We start from the raw sequence: 14,287 nt of genomic DNA on the forward strand, positions 1-14,287 counted from the left end.
CCTAGCACCCGGGAGGCGCCGCTCTGCGCGCCGCCGCCCCTCGCTCCCCGCCGGCTGGGCTCCGCGCGCCTCCGAGCGCTCCGAGGGGAAGCGCAGACCTGGCAGCAGCGTCCGTCGGCGCGCGCGCGCCGCCCTCCCGCGCCCTTGTCAACCATGGGGCCAACTCGCAACTCTTAAGGCTCAGCCTCTGGCCAAGGGAGATCAGAGAAGCTACGAGCAGAAGCCGAGATGAGTTTCCGCAAGGAGGACGGTGTGAGCAGCCTGTGCCAGAAGGCGCTGCACATCATCACGGAGCTGTGCTTCGCGGGCCAGGTGGAGTGGGACAAGTGTTCGGGCATCTTTCCAGCGGATAGGAGCGGTCAGGGTGGAGGTGGCACAGGTAAGGGGATCCGCTTGCGCTTCCCGGGACAAGCAGCATTTTCGGGGCAGACTTCCTGGATAGAGCTTGTCTAGCCGGGCCTCGCCTCGGGGACTTGCTCTCTGGGTTTGTTGCCTGCACCTGCTGGGTCTCTGCTTCCAGGGTGCTCTCGCGCACTCCCACCTGCTGCTCTGGCGACCCAGGGACTCAGTGCACTAGCTTGTCCCGCAGGGTGCCTCAGAATCACCCAGCCTGGCAGGAGAATCTATGCTTGGCCTCAAGGAACCTAGTTGTAGAGGTAGGGCTGTGTCGTCAGCCCTGAACGCAGAAAGGATCCTTCAGCTGTAACTTTCGGATGCAACCTGTCGAGCTCTTCAAAGCTTCCAAGCCTTTCATAATGTATATGTAATTCTCTAACGCTTCTGGCGACGATAGCTAAAGGGTAGGGGTTATTGACGCTGGGCGCTCAGGACACTTGTAAAGAAAAATGGAAAAGAATAAATCCTTTCCACGCTACTTATTTGCGTCCAGAACCTTGGAAGCAAATGTCAAGGGGAGGAGATGTAATCAGATGACCCCAGGGTCACTTGATCGCTTTAGGAGATGCACTGGCTCCTTTTGTGGGGTCTTGTTGCGTTCACTTTGGTCTCCAGGCTAGGGTTTCTAGCTTCTGGGTAGCCAGGGCAACAGGTAAGCGCAACCACAAAGTCAGGCTCAGGAGAGAAGTGAAGAAGATGAAAGAGTTATTTTTTTTTCACCATCGACCCTAAGATCTAGACAAAGGAAGGGGAGAGTCTGGAGGGAGGAGAATGGATTTGGTTTAGCTGTGTCTTAGAGGTGTTTACATGGACTGTCTCCAACGTTTTCAAAAGATCTGCCTATGGCAACAGAAGCAACGGGGGGGGGGGGGGGGGGGGTGTCTGAGCTTGTCAGAACCAGGGACTCTTGAAGCAGAATGATACATTGTTACTGCTGTCAGTGTGATAGAAGCAGTTTTTTTAATGTATAAACACAATCAAAGCTATTTAAACCGTGAGTGTGCGATTTGTGATGTATGTGCGTGCATGTGTGTCTGTGTGTGTGTGTGTCCGTGTGTGTGTGTGTGTGTGTATCTGTGTGTCTGTGTCTGTGTGTCTGTGTTATGCAAACGATGTAATAAAAATCAAAGTGCTGCGACCATAAAGACCTCTGCAAAGAGAGTAAGCTCTTCTGAAATGTCCTTAAGCGAACATCAACCCTAGGTTCAGAATGGAGGAAGTGAGAATGCTTAATTCTAAGGACATGCATTTAGTCACCAAGTCTATGCAGAGGCCGTAACCCCTAATTCTTATTCTTTCTCGGCCCTCGTGATTCCACATGAAGAGGTGCTTTCCTGGCTCTCATTGGCTAACAGTGTAGAAATTGCGTGACAAATGGAAACTAAAATAGGGTCAGGTTCTCCACCATCCAAAATTGTGCAATCGTATAACCTCAAGATATGTACATTTCATAGTATGTAAATTGCAGAAAGAGTTCTTGGGGTGTTCATATTAACTCTACTGCACAGCTGTAGTCCTAATTCTCGGTAGACATTCATTTGTGGGGGAGGCTGGAGAACTCAAACAATCGTATGGATATTTTTCTCTCTTGGAGGAAAATGTGTAGCATTAAAGTGGGAAAGCCTGTCTGATCTGTGAGCACAGAAAGTAGCTCTCAGTAGAGAAAGATAGTCAAATTACATGTGACTTCTGAAGATAAATAAGATTCCTCTGCTTTTTCATCTGTAAATTATGAAATCGCTTAAAAGCCAAGTGCTCTAATTTTAAAACATCTTTCCAGTATTAATGGGTAATCGAAGCAGACTTGATGATTAGTTGCTAAATGTTTAATTATATCCGTGAGCTACTCAGATAGATGCCTGTTGTTCGGTAGATTTTCTCACAGCCTGTGCCCCTTTTCTGCTCCTACATAAAACCGCTTGCAACAGTTGCTGTTGACTGCATTGTAGGTAGGAGAACATCAGTGACTTTTGTTGATACAGTAGCGATTCACTTTTAAAGTGAATTTTACATTGCAGTGACAGTCTTGAGATCTGAGATTGCATCCCTCTTCAATCCTGCACCCAGTCATAGCAAGAGAATGATTCATGTCATCCAAGATAAAGTCATTAATGACCACAGGAAGGGAATTAGAAATCTAGTACACCACTAAGACAGAGTTGTACCCCCAGAGGGTCCCCAGTCCAGCCAGCCAAGCTTGGGTCTTGGTGAAATGTTGAAGACTTAGACTGTAGTGACAAATGCCAACTAAGCTGCCCTTTTAAAGGCTTAGTAAAAGTCATTAAGTGAAGCTTCATTACTACATACAATACAATGAGGTATAACATAGTACTATGAAGTGTGCCATGTGTGCACTTTAAAAGACTACATGTGGGAGAAGGCTAAAAACAAAAGACATTGAATGACCCCAAAATGGAGATGTTACCATAAAAATTATGCTATAACCAAGGTTTGTGGGAAATGCAAAGAAATAGATTCCTCTTGGGTGTTATTTCTAAGATATACTATAGTAGTATACATAATATATATACATATATATATATATTAGCTGGTTTTCTGCTCATTTCTGGACAGGTTTTGATGGTTACTTGGATGTTTATCAAGTTTAAGAAACTTACATTGCTTGAAGTCAGAGCTCCAAATCCACAGCTAAGCAAGACACAGTCATACACCCCCTCAATATAAATATTTTAATAATCATCTATTAGTGCTTCAGATTTGTTTTTGTACAATTTTAATATAGGAAAACACAGTCTACAAAAATTAAACAAATTATTCCAAGTTCATTCTATCATTTAGAAGTGCTATCATTCAGTAAATATTTATCAAAAATTTTTTTTCAAACTGACGGCAATTTGTGTATGCTACGTCTATAAACATATGCCTAGAAAAATCTGGGGTGCATTCTAAAGGCTCATTAGATAATTACTGAGTGAGTGAAATGTCATATAGTAAATGTACTTAGTTTATTGAAATTCTAAAAGAAAAAACCCTAGGAATCTTTGTATAAAAGATATACCCTTCACATTATGATGAAGTTGTGTCCCAATCAGAGGCCAGTAATAAAATTCTAGAGTTCACTTACTGAGCCCAGCCCACTGACAGTGACCACTGTAGCTTAACCCATACTAAAAGGACTCGGATCATTACTTCAGCTTGCAGCCAAGCATCACAAGAAGACAAGACCAATATTTCTAACTCAAGAAAAGGTCAGCAGTCCAAATTCAAAATATGGTTCCTACCTTATCTCTTGTTCCATTATAAAGTAAAAAAGTCATGAATCAGAGCTACTCAGTGACAACTGTCTCTATTTTGACTGAATAACAAGGACTCTCTAGATTTACATTGATAAGATTAATGTGCACTTTAAATCAGTAGAATATTATATCTTTGAAGACAGAGCTTTGTCTATTCTTACATCCCCAGTGCTGGGAGCATCCATACTAAAAACAACAGACAAATTGCTCAGTGAACAAGATGGCTTCTTTAATGATCCCCAGTAGCAAAGGAAAACATGTGACTTTGCTTAAGTAGAAATAAAATTCCATTATTAAAAAATCTTATTAGTAATTCCAGTTTAACCAGGAGCCATTATTTTGAAAATATAAAAATGAAAGGAAAAAAAAAGGTTTACACTTTAATCACAATGGCTGACGGATTCTATTTAAGAGCCTCAGGCTTCTTAAATCCCAGCTGTTCCAGGAAATACTGGTATGGAATTTTAACTATATACTGTAGGCTACAACATATGAGAAGGTAACAAGATTTTCCCACTTACAATTAACTCAGACCTTGAACCTTTCTTTAGGTTAGATTTCCTACTATGCAAGTGGAACATAGGTTATCCATTTGTCATATTTGATCATATGCATGTATGTACACCAAAGTGTGCATGACTATTTTTTATCCATGATCTAGTCTAAATAAAATGATTCATAATTAAGAATATGTCCATGTACAAGATTATTAAAATTATTTTATTTTATGTGTATGACTGTTTTTCCCGCATGTATGTCTTTGCACTGTATGTGGGAAGTACCCACAAAAGCCAGAAGAAGATGTCAGACTCCCTAAAATTGGAGTTACAAATGGCTGTCAGCAGCCACATGGGTGCTGGGCCCTCTAGAAGGACAATCTGTACTTTTATCTGCTGAGCCATCCCTTATACCTAAGGACAGGATTTTAGTGTGTTAAATGTACATAATGTTAAATTCATACTTACAGTTTCATACATACAATTCCACACATGGCTTTTTTATGTGCTCATGGATAAACATCTAATGGAGAGAGGTACTTTCACAAAATAAATTGCTCTTTTTTTTCCTAATTTGCAATCACTTAAAAAAAAAGATCAAGAAAACTCTCGAGTTTGTATATTTCCCCGCCAAACTTAGGAATCAGCAATCTCTGTTATTAACTATAATTCATGATTGTGGGAAAATGAAGAGAGTGCAGAGGGCCCCAGGTCTTCCGCTCGAAGATTCGGAAATAGTTCACGCACCAAGGAGACTGTACTGCTGATAATGAGTATTTTAATAAAGGTCAGCAAATCACACCTTCTCATTTCTAACTTGTAGGGTGTCGATTTTGGAGATTTAGTTCCCGTGAGAAGATACAGTTTCTCATGACTAACAACGCTTTGTCTTTGCTTTATGGCATCGGCTATATCCCCTGTAAGATTTATCATCTGAGCCGTAAGAACTGAGAGGCCCAGGAAACGATCATGAAAAACTACGTGGACATATTCTCTTACCTGTGCACTCAGTACTAAGTCAGCCCCATAAGTCATGGGCTCCCTCACCAGTAGATGGAAAACAGAAACAACCACATCTGTAGGTTATATAGATTCCTTTTCTCATCCTGGCTCCTCGGACAACCAGCATAGCAGCTATCTACAGAGCATTTACCTAATACGAGGAAAACTAAGGATGATTTAAAGTGCTTTGGAGAATGTGTGCTGACCTGTGCCGATACTACCTTGTCTTACGTAAGAGAGTGAAGAAGCTGGAGAGCATTCCACTCAGTTCTGTGGGATAGTCAATTCTCATCTGTCTCTGCCCAGCCCCTCCTTAGTCTCCTCTGCAAAGTTCTGCTATGATGCTGTTGGAGTCAGAATGATAAAGTCATCTGGGGTAGAAGAGAAGAAAGGAACCATTTATTACGTGGTTGTTGGATAAGAAATGCTACTGGCAGTTTTTGACTGTTGTCTTTGCTTTGGTCACCCTTAGTTCTGTTTCGGAACTCATAGAATCATATCAACAATAGGCTAAATAGTCCCAGTTTTATTGTCATTTCAAATCGATTTCTTTAGGAGTTATTAATACATATGAATGACCCACAGGTTAAGAACCACTGCTCTAAACCTTGCTTTCTTTCAAATTCTTGGCCTCTTTTTTTTTTCATATTTGGTATTATATGCATCTATGTGCATGTACATTCCTAAGCAGAACCTGTAAGTCTATAAAATATTGATTGCATGTGTGTTTTGATATTAGTTAACCAGTAGCTGTTTCTTCCCTGGAGAAGGCCGTTTTTTCTCACTCCCAGCTTTTCTCTGTCACTTGTTCTGTAGAGATGAGGCCTCTTGGGCTCTTCCCCATCCACTTTGACACGGCCATTGTTGTCCTTGCTCAGCTGTGTGTAGGCAGCCATGTTGGCAAGAAAAGTAGCCTCTGACACTCTCAAAAGGCACATCTCAGCCACATGCCCTGATAGGCTGGCCCTTACCATTTGCTGCCCCGCCCCCTTCTGCAGTGGTGTGGGAGTTCAGTGCCTTCTGTTCACGTGAAATTTTTGTACCATGTTTATAGAAAGATGTCCTTTAAACTTTAACAATAATGTTAAAATCATGTGTCATGATCCTAAACATGTAAGAGGGGAAATCCAAAAGAAATAAGTAGATTTAGGTAATTGTGAAATTTAACTTCTTTATAGTTTCCTTCACGGTGTTGAGAACGGAACCCACGGTCTTGTGTATATTGGGCAAACACTCCTCCTGACCACCGAGCTACTCCTCAGGGCTGAAAGCTAAAATTCTGTTCCCAATTCTTACGAGTAGGTTCTTAATTCAGAATTGATGACTCACTCCCTGATTGGCCATTTTCAGACGTGTCACAGAGAGGGTTGGGGCTTTGTTTCTTTCTAAAGAGGGCTCATGTTAACGTAAGCTTTTGTTCTGTGCATTGGGCTAAATGTTGAGTGTCAGCAATATTGGCAAATACATCTTCCTCTTCACGTTTATTAATGGTTTCCACTAAGAACTTAGTTTATAAGGATGCAATACAACAGCATCATTTGCTGGAGTACTTTTGTTGGTCACACTATGAAATTCTTACATGGATTATACTGTAGATGCTTTTGCTTTGCTGCAGGCATAGCCACACCGTGTAGTCATTAGAAGTCTTAATAAATCATAACTACTAACATATATATATGTATATATATAGATGTGTATATATATATATATATATATATATATATATATAGAGAGAGAGAGAGAGAGAGAGAGAGAGAGAGAGAGAGAGCTCACTGGCTCTCAGTCTTCCTAACTCTGCCACCCTTTTAATACAGTCCCTCATGTTTTGGTGAACCCCCCCGTGATAAAATTGTGTCATTGCTACTTCATAACTGTAATTTTCCTACTGTTATGAATCATAATGTAAATATCTGATGTACAGGATATATGATATGTAGCCCACCAAAGGGGTTATGGCCCACAGGTTGAGAATTGCTGATACAGTATGACCTTGGCAACAGGAAATATTTTACAGCACACATTTTATCATCAGTTAAGTATGATATTAATGCAAACTCTCTTTTTCTTCATTTACTGTGACTCAAAGGAAGGGCAAGGGGAAATGAAATTACAAAGGAATTCCTCAGAGGCACAGTGCAAGGGCATGCTGATTATATTACAAATGTAATGCGAAATGAAGAACAGCCATTGTTTACCAGTGTTCAGACTCCCCTCTCCTTTGTAGATACAGAACTCTTGGTGCTTAGTCGAGTTTGCAGTACGCTCATCTGACTAAACTATGGAGATAGGAACACCAGACTATGAGCAACAGTATGTTGTGCCAAATATTTTTTATTTTATTTTTATTGAATAGTTTATGTATTTACATTTCTAATGTTATCCCCTTTCCTGTCCCCCTCTTCCCATCCTCCTTCCCCCTGCTTCTATGAGGATGCTTTCTCACCTACACTGGGAAAATGAGCCTTCAGAGGACCAAGGACTTCTTCTATTGATGCCAGACAATGCTTTTCTCTGCTACATGTGCAGCTGGAGCCCTGGGTCCCTCCATGTGTACTCTTTGGTTGGTGGTTTAGTCCCTGGGAGCTCTGGGGGGGGGGTCTGGTTAATAATGTTGTTCTTCCTATGGGGTTGCAAACCCCTTCAGCTCCTTCAGTCCTTTCTCTAACTCCTCCATTGGGGACCCTGTGCTCAGTCTGATGGTTAGCTGCAAGCATTTTAATCTGTATCAGTAAGCCTCTGGCAGAGCCTCTCAGGAGACATCCATAACAGGCTCCTGTCAGCATGCACTTGTTGGCATCAGCAATAGTGACTGGGTTTGGTGGACGCATATAGGATGGATCCCGAGGTGGAGCAGTTTATGGATGGCCTTTCCTTCAGTCTCTGCTCCACTCTTTGTCCCTGTATTTCCTCCCACAAGTATTTTGTTCTCCCTTCTAAGAAGGACTGATGCTTCCATATTTCAGCCTTCCTTCTTCTTGAGCTTCATATGATCTGTGAATTATATATTGGGTATTCCAAGCTTTGGGACTAATATCCACTTAAGGCTGCATCCTCCAAACCCTGATGAGGTATCCCCTCACCACCCCATCACTGGACATTCTTCATTAAGACACCTAGGGTGTGGGCATGGCAGCTTTCCATGTAAAACTGGGGATTAAAAGCTGACCAGGGGAGCAAAAACTCCATGGTGTTGCTGAGTCTGCCCTTGGCTGCTTGAGTTGGCAGTTTCTCTCCCTTCACAAGAAAAAAACCTTCCCTTCTGAGGCATCATTAACTTGGTCCTTTGTTATAGAAAGCAGAGTGATGACTTCACTGTTGTAACAGGAATTCCAAACGCAGAGTGAAAACAAGTTAACTACATCAGTAATCCCTAAATGCCCTTTCATTTATGAAAACCGGTTGGTTCCAGTTTTATTTTATCTCCCTCTCTCTGTGGTAGGGTGCCATAAACAGAGGTGTGGTCTAGAGTCTGGTTATGCCGTAAGTAAAACGAAAGGACCATGGAGGGAACAGAACACTAGACACACCCTGGATAGAACCACAGCTTCTCATTGACTTTAAGATCACAGTTTCTCTATCTATCTATCTATCTATCTATCTATCTATCTATCTATCTATCTATCTATCCATCTATCATCTATTTTCACTTATTTATAACTTTCTATCATCCATCTATCTACTGTCTTTTTAAAAAATATCTTTTAGTACTCATAGAGGGGGAAAGGGGATAACATTTGAAATGTAAATATATAAAATATTCAATAAAAAATAAATATGAAATATCACAAAGATGATCACAGTTTCAGACATTTTGAAAAACTAAAATGACGATAGTTTTTAAAAATTAGAATTTAAAATAAGAAGAGGTCAAGAATGTGAGATGGAGCGGGGATGCAGTAAGAGATGGAAGGGGAAAGGGAGGGACAGAGGAACGGAGAGAGGGAGGGAGGAGAGAGGGAAGCACGAAGGGTTGGATGGGTGGAGGGAGTGAGGGAAAGAGGGAGGGAGGAAGGGGGGAATAGTGTAATAAATAAAGTTCTCAAAAACCCACTTCATCTGGCCAGACCCCCCAGTGCTCCCAGAGACTAGACCAACAACCAAGGAATGTACATGGAGGGACCCATGGCTCCAGTTACATAGGTAGCAGAGGATGGCCTTGCCTGCTAGCAATTGGAGGGGAGGCCCTTGGCCCAGTGGAGGTTTGTTGCTCCAGCATAGGAAGTTGCTGAAGTAGTGGAGTGGGAGAGGGTAGGTGGGTGAGGGAACACCCTCATAGAGGCAAAGGGGAAGGGGAGAAGCCAGATGTGGGCTGAGGGAGTTGTGGAGGTGTAACCAGGAAGTGGGATATCATTTGAGATGTAAAAGAATGGAATGATGAATTAAATAAAGAAGACACACATGTAGATGTAGTATTAACCCAGCGGTGGCCGTTGAGGGCATGACACTTGGTATATGCTTCTCTAAGCGATTGCCGCAGCTGTGTGGATCAAAGGGAGTCAGGTCTGATGGAGTCAGAAGCCATAGTGAATACCATAATTGGAAATGTGAAGACCAAATGTCGGTCTTCAGCAAGATTCCATTCATCTGAGATTTCTGAAGACACGTGCCTTCTTAGGGTGGTCTTTTTGCTTTTTGGTTTTTTCTTTGTGGGAACTCTAAGGTTTTGTTTTGCTGTATTAAAGAATGAAAAAGAGTAAATTGGAACATACAGAGGTGTCTAAGTACATGGGGATGGGACATTAGTTATGTGTGTGCAAATGTATGTGCTTGGTCTACAGCTTAAACAGTTTTAATCCGATTCGTTAGAAACCTAATCTGATTTCTGTAAACTCTATTTACCTCCAATCTTATCAAGATAGAATAAATGACAGTTATATAATGAAATCATTTAAACTGTTTGGAGACTAAAAATCTCAGCTCCAGAGGGCCTATTCTCAAGCTTGTCCATTGTAGTGGGTAAATTGATTCAAAGGCAAGGGGTGTGTGCATGTGAGCATGCATGTGTGCATGTGCCTGTGTGTGTCCTTGTGACTGTGCATGTGTGTGTGTTCAGGTGCACAAGTGATTGTGTGAGTGTGCACATGTGCATGTGTGTGTGCATGAGTGTGTGTGTGTGTGTGTGCCTATTTATGTCTGTGTATCTGTGCATGTGTGTGTGCTCAGGTTCATGAGTGTGCACTTGTGTCTGTATGTGTGTGTGTGTGTGTGCACGTGTAGTTTTTTGAGTCAGCATCTCACTGATCTCAGGCTTCCTCTTGAACTCCTGTGAGGTACCTTCCACACTTCCTAAATGATGGAATTATTGATGTGAGCTACCACTTCCAGCCTCGGAGGACGTCTGTATCCTAGACCTAAGCATGCTTTCATTTTCTACTTCCTATGGACCATGAATGAAGTGATGAGCTTACATGCTTTTATTACTATAGTGTTTTGCTCAAGCACCTGGGGCTAAGTGGTAGCAGGCTGAGCCTTCTGAGATGGTGAACCAGCACAAACCTCTCTTCATTTGAATGTCTCATCCTTGTCACGAGGAGGAAGCTCTCACATCATGCCCAGGGCATAGTTTCATATGACTATGCCGTAAGAAATAGACACCGAACATAGAAAGATGAATAGTGTGTCTCCCTAGTCTGAAGGATCAAGAGGTGGGAGGGCCCGTAAAACAAGACGGCTGGGAGAAAAGAAGAGTTTTTTCATCTATCATAGGAAGCCCTCAAAACTTGGAAAATTGAAAATGAGTTTGTAAATTGTAGCAAACTGACACTAGTAACCTACCTGGCTTGGCATTAATTCGTGAACACTGCATATCCGCAAGGCCTGCAGTAATCCGTTACGTGTATGTGGTTGCAGATAATAGTGTTATGCTTGATTACTATCCCCAGATGCTCTATACCATATCCATGTGGTTATTATGGGTTTCTTATAAGATGATTATTATCTTTTTAAAGATTCGTTTATCTAATGTGTATGAGCACACCGTCGCTCTCTTCAGACACACCAGAAGAGGGCATCAGATCTCATTACAGATGGTTGTGAGCCACCATGTGGTTGCTGGGAATTGAACTCAGGACCTCTGGAAGAGCAGTCAGTGCTCTTAACCACTGAGCCATCCCTCCAGCCCCTGTTTGTTATATTATTATAGGATGAACACAAGTGTTTCCCTTGATAAAGTAGGAAGGAAAGGATGCATTGAAGCTGCAGGAGGCCTTTAAAGAGCATGATAAAGGAACAGTGGCCACAGGGAAGCACAGGTAATGAAGACAGACTCATAGCCAGAGGCAGAATCACAAAGACGTTAAGATGTGCTAAGAAATTTAGATTTACCTAGAGAGATGGGAATCTGAGAGTAAGATGTGTGACTTTCCGCTGCCTTGTTTGTGTTGACAGCATCATCTGTCATAAATGTGCTTGTGCTTTGCAGAAGCATCTGATGGTTTGCAAAATGATATAATATTTTAGAAAAAAAAACAGTACACAGAAAGTAGAAACTATACTCAGATTTCCACAGGGCTCTTAGCTAGAATAAGTATATGTGAATGCTGCAGCCAACTGTCAGGAACAGTACTACTGCATGATTCTCCACCCAAACATCTACCCCGTTAGGAAAGAGAGAGATTTCCCCCGACCATTGAAAATGATGTCCATCCCACATAATCCTCCAGGGCTACATCTGCTGATATTGAAAACTTCTATTTTAAAACCTTAATTATTAACGGTTTTTATTACATTATTAAAGCTTTAAACTTAGAAACTTAAAACTTCAGTGTTAAAGTATACCGACAAAATATAAGGTAAATAAATGGTACAGAAAATTCCTGAAGACCACAAGGTTAGATCTGTTTTATGTCCCTGTAGTAATAGTGCAGATTACATAAGTCATAGATAAAGTTTTGTTTTATAGTTCTAAGACTAAGAAGTCTCATAGCAAGGGCCTTTGTGCTAGGTTCATAAGCCTAACAATCACCCTTCTGTAACTGCCCTTGGGATAGCATCAGTCCAGCATTAAACCAGGGCCCTTGTGACTACAGAACCGCTTGTTTAACCCCACTTGAAGCCCTCTGCTCTTTCAATAATGTTTATGAGATATAAACCTTAGGGAGTACTTTAGAAGCATAGCCATCTTTATTCGTCTTCTTAAAATCTAGTTAATAGACAGAAAGCACATTCATCTCGCCCATCCTCTCTTTTCCTCAAGTTCTGGTGACAGTGAGTAATAAATACATCAGTGTGAAAACGAGGCTCTAAAATTTGAAGGAAGTCCCCCATATCAATAGGGTACAAACAGGAATCACTCAGTTGTTACTCTGGTGAGCATAAAGAAAACCAAGGGAAGGATCAATATCCATTCCAGCATACCACACCCATCTTATTTTCATAACCAGGTAGTAGTAGAAAAAAATTACTTTTATTTAAGAATGGGCTCCCATGCCAGTCATGAGGAAGCAAAGCTTTAGTAGATTAGTGAAAATTAAGAGACAATATTTCCCTAGAGTTGTAGAGATCTATAAGCCCATATTGTGTTTCTTTCACGAGCTGAGGACTCATTGTGGAACTATGAAAGTATCTAGTAAAACCAAATATGTATATAAATGAGTAAGCAACTCTCTCTGGAAACTTTTGCTTTAGACAATCAGCCACAAATATTCATACGAGGAGAAAGATGCCCAATGTAGTTGGGTTTTACTCCCAAACATTGGGCCTAACTATCTACCTGTTCTGATGAATTATTATGGAAAAATTATATCAACATGAAATAGCAACTCATTGCTGGGTACAGGGAAAACTGAAGGAAGAATTCTGTTGTAAACCACTTATATCAAATTAATACTATATAATTGTAAATGTTTATGATTTTATAAGATATATTTTGTCTATAAGTACCAGGATTGGGCATAACATCCACTTAGTATCTGCGGTTAGTTTTAAGGAGTGTGACATACTGTATTCAAAACAGTGTTTAAAGGAATTTGGAATTATTTGGTATTAGTATGCTGGGACTATTATAAAAATACACTAGAATGAATGGATCTTACTTTACCATCCAGACAGCTAGGGTCTGTGGTCGAGGTATTGGCAGACTTGAGTTTTTCTGAAGCTTCCATCTTTGGCAAATGTGCTGGCTAGATTTATGTCAGTGGGGCACACACTATAGTTACCTGAGAGGAAAGATCTTCAGCTGAGAAAATGACTCTATAATATCTGGCTGTGGGCCAAAGTGTAGAGCATTTTCTCAATCAGCGATTGATGGGGAGCAAGCCAGTAAGCAGCATCCCTCCATGACCTTTGCATCAGCTCCTGCCTCCAGGTTCCTGCCTTTTTGGGTTCCTGACCTGACTTGTATCAGTGATGGAGTATGACTTGGAAGTGTAAGCTGAATAAGCTATTTATTCCTCAACTTGATGTTTGGGTGGCCATGAAGGTTTGTCACAGCAATAAAAACCCTAAGACAGACACCCACTGTCCCTATGTCTTTATGTGATTTTTTTTTCTTCTCTGTTCTCACCTCTTCCCGTCTTTAAACATGCATGTCAATAGAGGACGACTGCTTCATATTACTTGATTTTATGATAATTACCAAAAGTCCCTTTTCTCAAATACAGTCATATCTTAAAGTATTGACTGTTATTACATCAAGATATAAATTTAGAAAGGGATAAGAGACAGACACAATCATTCTGTGATATATTCCTAACAAAATTTACTTAAAACAAACAGAAGAGATTGGACTTATATTTGATATTGAGGGTAAATAAATTTGGTAATAAAAAAAGTATAAGGTTAATCAAATCTAGAAAAATTGTCCTTTACTGAAAATCTGTTTGACATTCAAAATTTTAATAATGCTATAATGGCATATGGCTAATTCAGGTCACTTTAGAAAAACAGAAATGGATAATGGGAAAATTAATTTTTATTTGTTTAGACTTCTTGTTTTTCAAGCAGTTTTAAGGATTATAGAGAAATAACATAGGACAGGCTCCTGTCAAGCCTATGCCAGGTTTCTCCTCCTTGAAATGACATTGGGACGACACATTGGTGTTATTCATATACTGGTATTGGGAGGCTTATTAAAGGCCAGACCTTTTTCCCTGAGATTTTCCTTTTTTTATTCCGGGCCCCAATCCAAGATGATTG

General features: G+C 40.9%; 1 protein-coding gene across 1 annotated transcript in view; it reads left to right on the forward strand.

Moving 5' to 3' along the window:
- Positions 1–228: 228 nt before the first annotated feature.
- Positions 229–14,287, forward strand: part of SYT10 (synaptotagmin 10) — a gene marked incomplete at both ends in the record, with an annotated part of 58,313 nt that continues 44,254 nt past the window's right edge. Inside the window, one exon of the mRNA XM_080939410.1 lies at positions 229–379. Coding sequence (XP_080795536.1) covers positions 229–379 — 151 coding nt within the window. The remainder of the gene's footprint in view (positions 380–14,287) is intronic.

The sequence above is a fragment of the Micromys minutus genome, assembly GCF_963924665.1.
Source record: "Micromys minutus genome assembly, chromosome: 27".
Taxonomy (NCBI): Eukaryota; Metazoa; Chordata; class Mammalia; order Rodentia; family Muridae; genus Micromys; species Micromys minutus.